Source organism: Heptranchias perlo, unplaced genomic scaffold (genome assembly GCF_035084215.1).
Source record: "Heptranchias perlo isolate sHepPer1 unplaced genomic scaffold, sHepPer1.hap1 HAP1_SCAFFOLD_49, whole genome shotgun sequence".
NCBI lineage: Eukaryota > Metazoa > Chordata > Chondrichthyes > Hexanchiformes > Hexanchidae > Heptranchias > Heptranchias perlo.
This window is the reverse complement of record NW_027139505.1, coordinates 2,311,458-2,328,352: the sequence shown is the minus strand read 5'-3', so window position 1 is coordinate 2,328,352 and position 16,895 is coordinate 2,311,458. Positions and strand designations below refer to the sequence as shown.

The 16,895-nt window shown below is 43.5% G+C and overlaps 1 protein-coding gene across 1 annotated transcript; it reads left to right on the top strand.

Annotated features, from left to right (window-relative positions):
- The first annotated feature begins 11,220 nt into the window (after positions 1-11,220).
- Positions 11,221-12,630, top strand: LOC137313878 (probable G-protein coupled receptor 139). Its single transcript, XM_067979615.1, has 2 exons — positions 11,221-11,290; positions 11,726-12,630. The coding sequence occupies exons 1-2, from the start codon at positions 11,221-11,223 to the stop codon at positions 12,628-12,630; spliced, it is 975 nt and encodes a 324-aa protein (XP_067835716.1).
- Positions 12,631-16,895: the final 4,265 nt, after the last annotated feature.

The window sequence follows — 16,895 nt, the reverse complement described above, 5'->3', positions numbered from 1 at the left end:
TGGTGGCGAAGCTTTTAGAAACGATAATCCGGGACAGGGAGGACTATAGTGATAGACTTCAAAAGGATAAAGACAGACTGGCAGAATGGGCGGACAATTGGCAGATGAAATTTAACGCAGAGAAATGTGAACAGATACATTTCAGTGGGAAGAATGGGGAGAGGCATAATAAACTAAATTGTGCAATTTGAAACATGGTGGACGAACAGAGAGACCTGGGGGTGCACATACACGAAGCTTTGACGGTTGCTGGAGACGTTGAGAAGGCTGTTAAAATACACATGTTGGATCCTGGGCTTTATAAATAGAGGCATTGATCACAAAAGCAAGTAACTTATGACGAAAATTTATAAAGCACTGGTTCAGCCACAACTGAAGCATTGTGTCCAGTTCTGGGCTTCACACTTTAGGGCGGAATTGAAGGCCTTCGAGAGGGTCCAGAGGAGATTTAGTAGAATGGTACCAGGGATGAGGAACTTCAGGTACGTGGATAGACTGGAGATGCTGGGGCTGTTTTCCGAAGAGCAGAGGTTGAGAGGAGATGTGATAGAGGTGTTCGAAGTCATGAGGTGTCTCGACATGGTAGACAGAGAGAAACTCTTGCCATTGGCGGAAGGGTCGAGAACCAGAGCGCACAGATTGCAACTGATTTTTTTTTATTCGGTCACGGGATTTGGGCGTCGCTGGCAAGGCCGGCATTTATTGCCCATCCCTAATTGCCCTCGAGAAGGTGGTGGTGAGCCGCCTTCTTGAACCGCTGCAGTCCGTGTGGTGACGGTTCTCCAACAGTGCTGTTAGGAAGGGAGTTCCAGGATTTTGACCCAGCGACAATGAAGGAACGGCGATATATTTCCAAGTCGGGATGGTGTGTGACTTGGAGGGGAACGTGCAGGTGGTGTTGTTCCCATGCGCCTGCTGCTCTTGTCCTTCTAGGTGGTAGAGGTCGCGGGTTTGGGAGGTGCTGTCGAAGAAGCCTTGGCGAGTTGCTGCAGTGCATCCTGTGGATGGTGCACACTGCAGCCACAGTGCGCCGGTGGTGAAGGGAGTGAATGTTTAGGGTGGTGGATGGGGTGCCAATCAAGCGGGCTGCTTTATCTTGGATGGTGTCGAGCTTCTTGAGTGTTGTTGGAGCTGCACTCATCCATGCAAGTGGAGAGTATTCCATCATGCTCCTGACTTGTGCCTTGTAGATGGTGGAAAGGCTTTGGGGAGTCAGGAGGTGAGGCACTCGCCGCAGAATACCCAGCCCCTGACCTGCTCTCGTAGCCACAGTATTTATATGGCTGGTCCAGTTAAGTTTCTGGTCAATGGTGACCCCCAGGATGTTGATGGTGGGGGATTCGGCAATGGTACTGCCGTTGAATGTCAAGGGGAGGTGGTTAAACTCTCTCTTGTTGGAGATGGTCATTGCCTGGCACTTATCTTGCTCGAATGTTACTTGCCACTTATGAGCCCAAGCCTGGATGTTGTCCAGGTCTTGCTGCATGCAGGCTCGGAGTGCTTCATTATCTGAGGGGTTGCGAATGGAACTGAACGCTGTGCAGTCATCAGCGAACATCCCCATTTCTGACCTTATGATGGAGGGAAGGTCAGTAATGAAGCAGCTGAAGATGGTTGGGCCTAGGACACTGCCCTGTGGAACTCCTGCAGCAATGCCCTGGGGCTGAGATGATTGGCCTCCAACAACCACTACCATCTTCCTTTGTGCTCGGTATGACTCCAGCCACTGGAGAGTTTTCCCCTGATTCCCATTGACTTCAATTTTACGAGGGCTCCTTGGTGCCACACTCGGTCAAATGCTGCCTTGATGTCCAGGGCAGTCACTCTCACCTCACCTCTGGAATTCAGCTCTTTTGTCCATGTTTGGACCAAGGCTGTAATGAGGTCTGGAGCCGAGTGGTCCTGGCGGAACCCAAAGTGAGCATCGGTGAGCAGGTTATTGGTGAGTAAGTGCCACTTGATAGCACTGTCGACGACACCTTCCATCACTTTGCTGATGATTGAGAGTAGACTGATGGGGCGGTAATTGGCCTGATTTGATTTGTCCGGCTTTTTGTGGACAGGACGTACCTGGGCAATTTTCCACATTGTCGGGTAGATGCCAGTGTTGTAGCTGTACTGGAACAGCTTGGCAAGAGGCGCAGCTAGTTCTGGACCACAAGACTTCAGCACTACAGCCGGGATGTTGTCGGGGCCCGTAGCCTTTGCTGTGTCCAGTGCATCAGCCGTTTCTTGATATCACGTGGAGTGAATCGAATTGCTTCAGCCTTGTCTTTTGCACTCACGTGCTGGACTCCGCCATCATTGAGAATGGGGATGTTTGCAGAGCCTCCTCCTCCTGTTAGTTGTTTAATTGTCCAACACCATTCACGACTGGATGTGGCAGGATTGGCTAAAGAAACAAAGGGGATATGAGGAAAAGTTTTTTTTTTAATGCAGCAAGTGGTTATGATCTGTAATGCACTGTTCAAGGGGGTGGTGGAGGCAGATTGAATCGTGGCTTTCAAAAGGGAATTGGATAAGTACTTGAAGGGAAAAAATGCAGGGCTATGGGGAAAGGGCGGGGGAGTGGGACTAACTGCATTGCTCTTGCAGAGAACTGGCAAGCCCGAGACAGGCCGACTGGCCTTCATCTGTGCTCTAAACATTCTATGAATCGATGGTGGAACCGCAAAGGTTCTTTGCAGCTGAGGGGAGTGGAACAGTTCACTGAAATGCAATTATTTCTCCAAATATCTTTCAAAGTCCTCTGTTGGGTGGAGGTGGCTGCAGACGAGGAATTGTCAACTTAAAGTCGACTGGGAACAACGGTACAAATGAAATGATTACCATGGACACTAGGCAATACAACCTTTAGTGATCTATGTACTGTTCGTTGGGCCGCGGAATCAGCCTCGTGCACCCTCAGTATCGGAAGGAAATTTGACCGCCGACCTACAATCAGAACAGCACGTCACGGCCGTGAGAACTGTCGGATTCCCGCTGATATTCAACAACTTATCCCGGTGGACGTTTTGCGAATCCGTTATGTTATCATTAACAGTGAGATGGTCAACAGCTATTAAACAACAGGATAAAATAACTTACCGGGAACACCAAAGGGTGCGAGTATAAGGTCGTAAATCTCGTTTATCAGTAGAATTGTTGTCCGTTCCATTTTTTAGAATAATGGGTGAATTCTGTCCGGCTTCACGGTTCCGATTGGAGTGTATCTGAGATCCATAAATATTCCCCCTTTATGGAACAATCGGTGTCCGGTGAGAAAATCAGGTTACACAATAATTGGCGTTAGTTACAGTCTCTTAACAAACAAGCCACGATTTTCCGCTTCTGTGCGCCCGGGACACCAGTGGGGAAATTGTACAGCTCAGTCCACGAAACTCCGTCCATTACCATGAATGAGCGGAAAGTAATCCCTGAGGGAATCTGCTCTGCGCACGCCCCGTGAACCGTGATGGGAACATCCCTCCTGGACACTGAGTTAGGTTCTTGATGTCTCCTATTAATTCAATAAAATCTTCACGCACCCATTATAAAATTAAAAGTGTTTTGTAGTATGTTGATCACTGGTGATGACTCGGCTCTGTCATTTGGTGACCCTGCTCTAACATTACTGTTGGTGACTCCAGTCGAACATTACCAGTGGTGACTCTACTCTAATATTACTGGTGATGACACTACTCTAACATTACTTGTGGCGACTCTACTGTAACATTACTGGTGATGACCCTGCTCTAACATTACTGGTGATGACCCGACTCTAACATTACTTGTGGCGACTCTAGTCTAACATTACTGGAGGTGACCCTCCTATAACATTAATGGTGTTGTCCCTACTCTAACATTACTGGTGATGACCCGACTCTATCATTACTTGTGGCGATTCTACGCTAACGTTACTCGTGATGACTCTACTCTAACATTCATGGTGGTGGTCCTGCTCTAACATTACTGGCGATGAACACACTCGAACATTACTGTTGGCGGGTCTTACCGGTTATACTGCTGTTGGGGTCTTTTTCAACCGAAGTTTCTGTTGCCGAAGGCAGAGCGAAGTGACGTTTCACTTTATCAACCATAACAGCAGCTCACCGGTCTGCTCGGGGAATTTACTGGTGTGGAAGTATTAATTTGTTTGAAATCGATATTTTTCAATTGTTTCCTTAAAATGTAGTTTGCTTTGCCCTGGTGAATGCGTTTAATTAAAAAAAAAACATTTCAACGATTCATGGAGAAAGACGCAGAAAGAGTGAACAAACACAATTGGTTCAGCTGAGTTTTTTTCCACTTTTCTTGTTTTCTTCTATTTTCTGCCTCTCTCTTTTTCTTTATCTCTCTATCTCTGTCTGTCTCCCTCACTCTTTTTTTGTCTCTCCCTCAGTCTATTAATTTACCTCTTTCTCTCTCCCTCTCTCTCCCGGCCTCTCTTTCTCTTCATGGCTGTTTCTGAATCTCTACGTGCGTGTCCCACTTTCCTTGTCTCTCTTTCTCATTCCCACTCTCTGCAATAGAAAAGTAAACAGTGTAATTGGAACTGAGCCAACTTACCCCATGTGTCCCTTCCCTTGCTGCAATTTCTGCACCAGGATGGACGAGTGGTGAAGGCGTTAGAGTTAAGGTCCAATACACGTGTGCTTCAACCCGCACTACTCGTAGTTTCGATTAACGATGAGTTTCTTGTTTGATTTCACACCTACTGGTCGAATATTTACCGAATCTGCGTCAAAATTATCAGAGATTTAAAATAAATGGAGGGGACGGTTGCATATTGACATCTGACTGTTTGTGCCGCCTCAATCCAACATTCCCACATTTACTTTTATTACTGATCGTCAGGAGACTTTCCCAATCAATAAGCTTAAAAATATTATTAACCGGAATCCCAGCCATTTCCCGTTCCAGTTTCCAGTGTAGATACCAGCACAAATCAGGGCCAGTCCATCCCGCTCAGATATTCACTCCTGTAGAACAGCGAGGCCAGTAGTACAGACACTGACTCCAGTTGCGGAACTCTACGTCTGAATCATTCTGGAATTCAGGGAAATACACTGAAAGATCCACCACTCATCATGTGACCGAGAGCAGCCCCAGGCACAGGGGCTGCAGTAAACACAATGCACATGGGCTCGGGATCTCTCACTTTATATGAATCTTCAGTGATTGGGAAACATCAAAAGATTTGAAAAGCAAAAAGATTGGGAATCTTTAATAGATGGAGAAACATCAATCGATTACAAACTATCAATTATTTCAGAAAGTTAATGATTTGGGGAATTAGCAATAGATTAGAAGTCATCAATTAATTCGGAAACCACAATTGTTTGTGGACTACGATGAGGTGGAACAAGGTTGAGAAAAAATATTTATTTTCGTAACATCAAAAATATGGAACATATCAATTTCTCCATCTGTCTCTTTCTATGCAAAAGAAAAAAGAAAAAAAGGTAAATGTAATTAATACTGATGCCAAGAATCGCTACTCTCGGGTAAACGGCACTCGCAGAATTGTTACATGTTCAAAGTTTACACATGGAGTTTGATATTCCAACTGAGTTGGCGAGAGACAATGGCCTCCTTCTGAGCTTTATCATTCTATGATTCTATGATCCTATTATTTCGATACCTAATGGCCGACTAATTTATAAGATTACTTCCCCAGTTATTTATTCCCTCACCAGAGGAAAGTATTTCTCCGGAACTGTCCTATCAAATATTTGTTTAATTTTAAACACCTCGAACATATCACTCCTCAATCTTCTCTACTCACGGGAATACTAGTTTAGTTTATACAATCTGTCCTCATAATTTAACCCGCTAAGCCACAGTATCAGTCTGCGCGGCACCCCCTCCAAGGCCAGTGTATCCTCCCTAAGTTGTGGTGCCCAGAACTGAACGCAATGCTCCCGAGGGTCTGACCAAGGCTCAATACGACTGAAGAATTACTTCCGCCGCTTTGTATTCCAGCCCCTTGAGATAAAGAGCAATATTCCATTAGACTGTTTGATGGCTATTTTTACCTGTCTGTTAGATTTTGATGATTTGTGAACTTGGGCTCCCCAATCTCTTTGCTCCTCTCCAGTTCCAAACTTCTCACAATTCAGAAAATACCCTGATTCATCTGTCTTGTTTCACACGTACACATAATGAACTCTATTTGCCATAGTTTTGCCTACTCACTTAATCTACCAATGTGCCTTTGTAACTTCCCGCTCTCATTTGCACTACATACTGTCCCTCCTACCTTAGTGTCATCTTGATACTTGGATATATAACTACCTATTGCTTTATCCAAGTCAATAATAAATATGGTGAAAAGTTGAGTCCCCAGTACAGATCCCTGGTGAACATCACTTGTCACTATTGAGTCCGTTGTTAACGAGCGTGTATTTGGTGGGAGGGAGAGTATTTGTGAAGTGAAGCCTGTGGATGGCAGTCAGTCTGGATGTGGGAGAGAAATGCTCTGTACAGGTAGGGATTAATGCAGAATCAAATGCAAAATGTGGAGGGTGCAATGTTCCATGCCAGCCATTGAAGGTCACTGTGTGATCCAGCTCAGCAAGAGCAGGGGCAAGTGAGTTGGATCAAAGATTCAAATTCCTGTTCAAACGCTGCTTTTCATTCTAAATTCTCAATTCACAATCTCGAACAATAGGCTAACGTTGAAGCATTTCTCACTGATCTTTCCATCTGCCTCACAAAAATTGATCAATGCATTTAGCAACTTTGCATGGAAGTTATTCTCGTTTATATTTTGAACGCCTTGAGATAACGTGTAACATTCCGTTCGCCATTTTATTGTTTTTTCTTTCGATCTGCAAGCTTTTAATGATTGTGAACTTGGACTCCCAAATCGCTTTGCTCCTCGACAGCTCCGGGCTTCTCACCATTTAGAAAATGTTCCGATTTATATTAATTACTTCCTTAGTGGATAACTGCTCACTTGCTCATAATGAACTCCATTTGCCATCGTTTTGCGCACTCACTTCACCTGTCTTTGTACCTTTGTAACTTTCCGCTTCCATTTGCAACACATACTGTCCCTCCTAACTTAGTTTCACCTTCAAACTTGGATATATAACTCTCTATTGCTTCATCCGAGTCAGAAATTGATGTGATAGAAAAGTGGAGACTCCAGTACAAATCCCTGGAGAATATCACTTGTCACGTTTGAAGCCACTGTTAACGAGCGTGTAGCTGGTGGGACGGTGAGTATATGTGAAGTGAAGCCTGTGAGAGACAGTCAGCCTGAGTGTGCGAGAGAAATGCGCTTTAGAGGCGGGATTACTGCAGATGGAAATGCAAAATATGGCGAGGAGTGTTGGGTGATAATGTTTCATTTCAGCCAGTGAAGGTCGCTGTGTGATTAACTATTGTTAGAGGCCGAATAGGTCAATAGATAGAGCGTCAAACTTTTAAACTGAGGGTCCAGGGATCAAGTTCATTCTGGGGCGATATTTTAAAATTAAGATTCTACATTCCCACTCTCCGTTCGGTGACATAACATCGATACATTTCTCAATAATCTTTCCTTCTGCCTCAAAAAATCAGGATCAATACATTTGGTAACAGTTTTCCTTAATTACTCTGTCAAAAAACGCATGGTGAAATCTAATGTAATTGTAAGGGTATCACTAGTACAAAAGACGCACAGAAAAACTCTCCCACACGTGTAGGGTACCACTAGTACAGGGGGTGCACGGTCACCTCTGCTGTAAGAGCAGTGTACCACTCGTTCCAGAGGAGCACATTCACATCGAGAGGAAGTGCAGGGGCATCCAGTACCAAGGTAGCATGGTTACCTGCAATGTAAGTGTAGGACCCACTACTACTGGAGGAGCACGGTCCACTCATGTGCAAGTGTAGGGCTCCACTAGTACTGGAGGTGCACAGTCAACTGTAGAGTAAGTGTAGAGTATCACTAGTATTGGAGGATCATGGTCACACTTAGTGTAAGTGTAGGGCCTCACTAGAAGCGGAGGATCATGGTCACATCTAGTGTCAGTGTAGGCACCACTAGAACCGCAGGATCATGGTCACATCTATTGTAAATGTAAGGAGTCACTAGAACCCCAGGATCATGGTCACATCTAGTTTCAGTGTAGGGACCATTAGAACCGCAGGATTATGGTCCCTACACTGTTTAAAGGGTAAGACGGTACATGAAGAGTGGTGTTCATATTAGGAGTTATTCTACAACTTTCAAAAAATATATATTCCACTGAGGAAAAAAGGGTGTAAACGAAATGACAGCCATCCGTGGCTAAGTAAAGAAATTAAGGATAGTATCCGACTAAAAACAAGGACATATAAGGTAGCCAAACTTAGTGGGAGGATAGAAGATTGGGAAGTCTTCAAAAGATAGCAAAAGGTAAGGAAAGGATTGATTAAGAAAGGGAAGATAGATTATGAAAATAAATTAGCAAAAAATATAAAATCAGATTGCAAGAGTTTCTACAGTTATGTAAAAAGAAAAAGGGTGGCTAAGGCAAACGTAGGTCCCTTAGAGGATGAGACCGGGAAATTAATGGTGGGAAACATGGAGATGGCAAAAATGCTGAACAAATATTTTGTTTCAGTCTTTACGGTAGAGGACACTAAGAATATCCGAACAGTGGACAAACGGGGGGCTCTATGGTGGGAGGAGCTAAATACGATTAAAATCACCAAGGAATTGGTACTCAGTAAATTAATGGGACTCAAGGCGGATAAATCCCCTGGACCTGATGGCTTACATCCCAGGGTCTTGAGGGAAGTGGCAGTAGGGATTGTGGATGCTTTGGTAATAATTTTCCAAAATTCTCTGGACTCGGCAAAGGTCCCGGCTGATTGGAAAACTGCTAATGTAACACCGTTATTTAAAAAGGGTAGTAGGCAGAAGGCTGGAAATTATAGACCAGTTAGCTTAACATCTGTGGTAGTTAAAATTTTGGAGTCTATTATTAAGGAGACAGTAGCGGTGCATTTGGATAAACATAATTTAATAGGACAAAGTCAGCATGGCTTTACGAAGGGGAAGTCATGTCTGACAAATTTGCTTGAGTTCTTTGAGGATATAACGTACAGAGTGGATAAAGGGGAACCAGTGAATGTAGTGTATTTAGACTTCCAGAAGGCATTCGACAAGGTGCCACATAAAAGATTGTTGCTCAAGATAAAGAAGCACTGGATTGAGGGTAATATTCAGGCATGGGTGGAGGATTGGTTATCTAACAGGAAGCAGAGAGTTGGGATAAATGGTACATTCTCGGACTGGCAACCAGTAGCCAGTGGTGTTCTACAGGGGTCGGTGCTGGATCCCCAACTCTTTACAATCTATATAAACGATTTGGAGGAGGGGACCGAGTGTAACATAACAAACTTTGCAGATGATACAATGATGGGAGGGAAAGTAGAGAGTGAGGAGGACATAAAAAACCTACAAGGGGATATCGTCAGGCTGGTAGAGTGGGCGGAGATTTGGCAGATGCAATGCAACGTTGGAAAATGTGAGGTTATGCACTTTGGCAGGAAAAATCGGAGAGCATGTTATTATCTCAATGGCGAGAAACTGGAAAGTACTGCAGTACAAAGGGATCTGGGGGTCCTAGTGCAAGAAAATCAAAAGATTAGTATGCAGGTGCAGCAGGTGATCAACAAGGGCAACGGAATGTTGTATTTTATTGCTAGGGGTATAGAATATAAAAACAGGGAGGTATTGCTGCAGTTATATAAGGTATTAGTGAGACCGCACCTGGAATACTGCATACAGTTTTGGTGTCCATACTTAAGAAAAGACATACTTGCTCTCGAGGCAGTACAAAGAAGGTTCACTCCGTTAATCCCGGGGATGAGGGGGCAGACATATGAGGAGAGGTTGAGTGGATTCGGACTCCACTCATTGGAGTTCAGAAGAATGAGAGGCGATCTTATTGAAACATATAAGATTGTCAAGGGGCTTGATCGGGTGGATGCGGTAAGGATGTTCTCAAGGATGGGTGAAACTAGAACGAGGGGGCATAATCTTAGGATAAGTGGCTGCTCTTTCAAAACTGAGATGAGGAGAAACTTCTTCACTCAGAGGGTGGTAGGTCTGTGGAATTTGCTGCCCCAGGAAGCTGTGGAAGCTGCATCATTAGATAAATTTGAAACAGAAATAGACAGTTTCCTAGAAGTAAAGGGAATTAGGGGTTATGGGGAGCGGGCAGGAAATTGGACATGATTGTAGATTTGAGATTAGGACCAGATCAGCCATGATCTTATTGAATGGCGGAGCAGGCTCGAGGGGCCGATTGGCCTACTCCTGCTCCTATTTCTTATGTTCTTATGTTCTTATGGTCACATCCAGTGTAAGTGTAGGGACCACTAGAACCGCAAGATCATGGGTCACATCTAGTGTAAGTGTAGGGATCACTAGCACAGTTATCTCTAGTCTAATTATAGGGTACCACAAATACCGAAAGAACACGGTTATATCAGTTCTCAGTGTAGTGTACCAATTGTACCGAAGGAACACGGTTGCCTCTCGTCTAAATATAAGCTGCCATTAGTACCGGAGGAGTATGGTCACATCCAACGGTGAAAGAATGAGACAGTCACCAATACTGAAGGATTACGTTCAGCGCCTGTACTGGAAGAGTTGGAAGAGTTGGAGCACTCGGAGTGAGTCAAAGGCCGGGTCTGGGCAATTACATCAATGATAGCTGTCTCCACACATCGTATAGGAATAGTAAAGTATTCTACAGACATTTAAATAACAAAGGAAAATCAGAGTAGGGAAAGGGCCACCATTGGATCAACACGATAAACTCACAGGTAATTACAGCGAAATGGCAGAAGTATTAAACAATTGATTTGCCTCAGAGTTTATCAGGGATACTAACATGGTGGGCATGGCATTAGTAGAAATTATCAAAAAAGGTATAAAGCTATTATGATAGAAAGAGGGGCGATAATTGGTAACCTAACCAAACTTAGACAGGATTAAACCTCTGAACTGGATCGATTGCCTCCGTGCGTTTTAAAAGAAGTTAGGGAAGAGATATCAAAGACGAATCAGAAAAAAAAAACAACTTACCTGAGTCTATTTGTTAAGTGACTGTAAATATTTCTAATTATGATGTAACCTGATTGAATACCTGGAGGATTGATGCGTGTCTAAATATAAGGATCCCTTCTCCCGCCTCAGCCGTGCGCTGGTCGGTGTCCTTCAGCTCAGGCAGAATTCATCCATTCTCACAGAAAATGGGGCAAGTAACTATTCTGCTGATAAAAGAGATTTACTACCCGATTCTCGCAGCCGTCGGTGTCCCCGGTGAGCCATTTTGAACTGTTTGTTGTTAATCGCTGTTAACTGTCTCACTGTTCTTACCACATGTTGGACAAGGTAACGTGTTTCGCGGATGTCAGCATTGCACTCTCGGCATTTACTGAAACGAACTGGTGAACAGCAGGTCCGCGTTCCCCTTAATCCGATGATTTTACTGATGTGACAGTGATATTTCAAGTTCCAACAAAAGGATTTCAGTCGATTTCCGGACCACATGTCACTCTGCGCAGAGTTAGCGCTGCAGCAGCTCATTACACTGTGTTGGTAGGTTTCCCAGGTAGTGACTCACATATTAATCCTGCTCTCACAGTACTCGGTCTTGATAATCACACTGAATGTTCAATTGCTTTCAAAAAGTATCGGCATAGATATTTCAAACAAACACTGGAGAATTACTTATCTTCTCTCTCTTTCTTACAGCGAACTTGTTGACAATTGTAATTCTCTTCCGAGAAAATTGCGGACTTTCCAAGTGTATCTCTGGCTACATGGTGGCCATGGCAACAGCGGATCTACTGGTCATGATCATCAATATAATCGTGTATTATATTTTGAGTTATCACTTCCCACTTACATTCCTCTCCCACACTCCCGTGTGTAAGTTCATTCTATACATGACTGTTGTCACCCTTGATTTGTCGGTTTGGTTCACCGTCTCCTTCACATTTGACCGTTTTGTCGCTCTCTGCTGCCAGAAGTTTAAAACACGTTATTGCACGGAGAGAACTGCGGCCGCGGTTAGAACAACGGTCTCTGTTCTGGTGTTGTTAGAGGGGATCCCCTTTTTGTTTGCATATGAACCTCAGCAAATAATTAACAAAGTGCAGTGGGGCTGCCGGTCAAGTGTGGCTTTTTTTTCCTCCCCTCCGGGTGCAGCGTACGTCTGGGTTCACAGCGCATGGGTCGTTTGGCTTCCTTTTACTTTCATTGCCTTTTTTAATTATTTAACCGTCCGACGGATTTTAGTGGCCAATAGAGCCCGCAGGGCACTCCGGAGTCACAGCAGTGAGAATCAGAGTGATCCAGAGATGGAGAAGCGAAGAAAATCCATCATTTTACTCTTCAGTATATCGGGGACTTTTGTCCTGTTGTGGTTGACAGCTGCCGTAAGTTTTGTGACTACCAGACTGACAAACACCACTTATTACCGAGGCGACCGCGCAGACCCTGGATATATCGCGACAGAAACCGGAGCAATGCTGAAGTTTTTGAACTCCTTTCAAAACACGTGTATTTATGCAGCGACCCAGAGGAAATTCAGAGAAGAGTTGATGAATGTGCTGCAATCTCCCTGGATACGAATTCTGAGATTCGTTGGAAAATAGGAATACAAAGAATGAAGCCAAACGAGAGCTTCCTCTTGCAACTAAAGTTCCATTTCAACTCATTTTCCGGTTTAGAACAACCTGCTTCCTGGTAATGGGTAAATGGGAGATTTCTTGTGTAAACACTTCACAGTATTATAGTATCATATTAGGCACCAAACAGGAGGAGGTTATTCGGCCCACCGTGACATAAGAACAAAAGAACATAAGAAATAGGAGCAGGAGTAGGCCAATCGGCCCCTCGAGCCTGCTCCGCCATTCAATAAGATCATGGCTGATCTGATCCTAACCTCAAATCTAAATGCATGTACAATTTCCTGCCCGCTCCCCGTAACCCTTAATTCCCTTTACTTCTAGGAAACTGCCTATTTCTGTTTTAAATTTATTTAATGATGTAGCTTCCACAGCTTCCTGGGGCAGCAAATTCAACAGACCTACCACCCTCTGAGTGAAGAAGTTTCTCCTCATCTCAGTTTTGATGGAGCAGCCCCTTATTCTAAGATTATGCCCCCTAGTTCTAGTCTAGTGACTGTGCAGGATCTTTGAAAGTGCTATCCAATTCGTCCCATTTCCCTGCTCTTTCCCCATAACCCTGTATTTTTCGCCTTTAAATGTTTATCCAATTCCGTTTTGAATGTTACTATTTCTTCCACTTTGTAGAAAAGATTTGATGTCTGCATTGCTTTCGTTGTTCACGCTTCTTTTTCTGAGTAAACACTACCAATTCATGGAAATTTAGCACATTTCAAGTTCAGGGATCAAAGATAACAACAATGAGATTCAGCAGTGGACATGGACATAAGGGCAACAGAGGTAAACCGCCTTACACTGCAGGGACTGGGACATATGGGCATCAGAGGTAAACCGCCTTACACTGCATGGACTGGGACAAATGAGCATCAGAGGTAGACCGCCTTACACTGCAGGAACAGGACATCTGGGCAACAGAAGTAAACTACCTTACACTGCAGGGACTGGGACATATGGGCATCAGATTTAAACCGCCTTACATTGCAGGGACTGGGACAGATGAGCATCAGAGGTAGACCGCCTTACATTGCAGGGACTGGACATCTGGGCAACAGAAGTAAACTACCTTGCACTGCAGGGAGTGGGACATATGGGCAACAGAGGTAAACCGCCTTACACAGTAGGGATTGGGATGAAATGTGCCTGTTTAATTCATCAGTAAAGTTTCATTTGGTGCTGAAACAATCTTGCGATCGCTGATATTGCTAACTTTCCTGGAAGTTTGGTGTGAAAATTGTAGGTGTGGATTTCAATGTCGTGATAACATTTCACATTGACAAATTCGTGTGGGACTCTTGTCACGTGGTAAGTCTTCGAATGGAGGAAACAGTCGGAATTTGGATCATCGATGTGACGTTTCACCTCTTTTGTCTCAGATACTTACATAAAATATCGATTGAACGCTGACTGGTGTCTCAAACTCACGAAAAAGTTGATGTCTTCTCTTATTTGTGCTATCGATAAAAGTATGATCAGTAATATCACTGATATTCTGTCTCAATCATTCTCTCAAATAAAATGGTAAAGGATTGTAAAAATGGATTAATTTTCACAAAATTATTTACTATTACATTTGATGCAAGTGATTTTCAAAAAGCAACTCCGGAAGTTCACGTAAAATCAAACTGATACTTAAGTATTCTAACTTTGGCTGAACATTTACAGATGATCAGAAACATTTTATGATATTTAACGTCTTATTATGTGGTCGCACATTGTTCCAAATAATAAGTGAACTAAATAACAGCATCTTTAAATCAGTTACAAATTGTCCATCGGTAATCTCACCTCATTCTGCGAGGAACGACAAGGAATGGGAGCAGACTCTCAATGGAAAGAAGCTGAAGAGTGTGGATGAACTGCGAGCCCTCCGGATCCAAATACTTAATTCCGAGAAAGCGTATTTGCAGGTGAATAGTGCCATGAAAATAAACAACATAAATTTGTATTTGATAGAAATTGGCATAAATCTCAAGAATAAACAAGTGAGGATAAATCTTTACAAAACGCTGCGAAGGCCATTGTTAGAAGGCCAGGTGCAGCTTTATTCGCCTCATTGTGCAATAGCCATTGAATACAAAGAGAGCGGACAGCGTAGATGCACCAGGATGGTGACATGGATCAGAACTATAGTTATGATGACGGATAAAATACTGGGACTATTTGCATTGGGACAGTAAAAGCTAACAGGAGATTTAATAGAGGGTTTAAAAAATCTGAACAGTTTTGTCAGACTGAAACGGGAGAGATTATTCCATCTAGTTGGGAAGCCTGCGATAATCATAGAATGGTTACAACACAGAAGGAGGCCATTCTGCCCGTCGAGTCTGTGTCAGCTCTCTGAAAGAGCAATCCAGCTAGTCCCACTCACCCGCCCTATACATTTAGCCTGCATTTTTTCCCTTGAAGTACTTTTCCAGTTCCGTTTTTAAAGCCACGATTGAATCAGCCTCCACCAAACCCTCAGGCTGCGCATTCCAGATCATAACCAATAAAGGGTGATCTACTTAAAATGATAAAAAGGAAATGAGCAGAGAGGTTAGCAGAAAGTTCTTTATGCAAAGAGTTGCTGGAGAATGGAATGTTTTGCCTCAGGGAATGGTTAATGGAAAATTGGATGAATATTTGAAGTCGAAGAAAATAAATGTCTGTGGACACAGATGAGGATAGTGCGGATAGTCGGTGTTTTCTGTATCAAACTATCCAGCACAGATGGGATGGGGTGAGTGAAATGGCCTGCTTCCGCCCAGTAAACTTCAATGGTTCGATAGTGTTACCGATGTTTGTATCATTTTTTTTGTTTTTTTCGAAGATATCCCCATCCCCGTTTTGATTCTGTACAACAAAACATTAAAAATAAACTGGTACCAAGGAACCCCGTAGGTCCAATAGTCACCCGTCCCTTCCAGTCGGAGAAGTTCCCGTTTATCCATAATCCACTTTCATTGTTTAATTATTTGTCTGTGCAGTGCCAGATTCCACATCCCATCCCATCATTCCTCAGCGTTTGGAGATGTGGGACCATGTCCGCTGGTTGGTGAAAATCTAACTGGATCATTCCAACTGCATTCCCTCCACCCTACAGGCCAGCGATGTATTTGAGAAACACCAGCAAGTTAGTTAAATATGACACACCGTCCCTCACACCAAGATAATTCCCTCCTACATTGCTCCTTTCCCAGTTGCTCACCCAACTATAGCAAAACATCTCTACTTTTATGTTCCATTCCCCCTGCAATAAATGACAACAATCCATTTGCCTCCCTAATCACTTGCTGTACCTGCATACTAACTTTTTGTGATTCATTGACTCAGAAACCCAGATTCCTGTGTACCTCAGAGTTCTACAATATGTCTCCATTGAAATAATATACTGCTTTTCTATTCCTTCTGCCGAAGTGGGCTAGTTCACATTTTCCCACAATATCCTCCATCTGCCATTTGTTTGCCCACTCACTTAACCTATCTATATCCCTTTGCAGAATCCTTATGTCCTCTTCACATCTGACATTCCTACCTACATTTGGTATCATCAAATTTAGCAACCATACATTCGGTCCCTTCATCTAAATTGTAAATAGTTGAGGCCCCAGCATTGATCCCTGAGGCACTCCACTCGTTACAACTTGCCAACCTGAAAATGACCCATTTATGCTTACTCTCTGTTTCCTGTTAGTTAATCAATCCTTTATCGATACTAATGTTTTACCGCTACACCATGAGCTCTTATTTTGCGTAGTAGCCTTTGAAGTGGCATCTTTTGAAAATCCTTCTGAAAATCCAAGCACACTACACCCTCAGGATCCCTTTTATCCACGTTGCTTGTTACTTCCTCAAGGAACTCTAATGAATTAGTCAAACAAGATTTCCCTTTCACTATATAATATAAATTAAGAAGTACAATTTTAAAGGAGGTGCTGGAACAGAGAGACCTGGGGTTTTATGTATATAATTCTTTGAAGGTGGCATAATAAGTTTATCTGGCTATTTTAAAAGCATGCAGGATCCTTGGCTTTTTAAATAAAGGCATAGAGTACAAAAGCAAGGAAGTTATAATCAAGCTTCATAATTCACCGGTAAGGCTCCAGCTGGACGATTGTATCCATTTCTGGGCACCACACTTTAGGAAGGATGTCAAGGCCCTGGAGAGGGTTCAGAGGGGATTTCATTCAACGGTGTCAGGGAGGAGGAACTTCAATTAACTGGAGAAACTAGAGAAGCTGGGAATGTTCTCC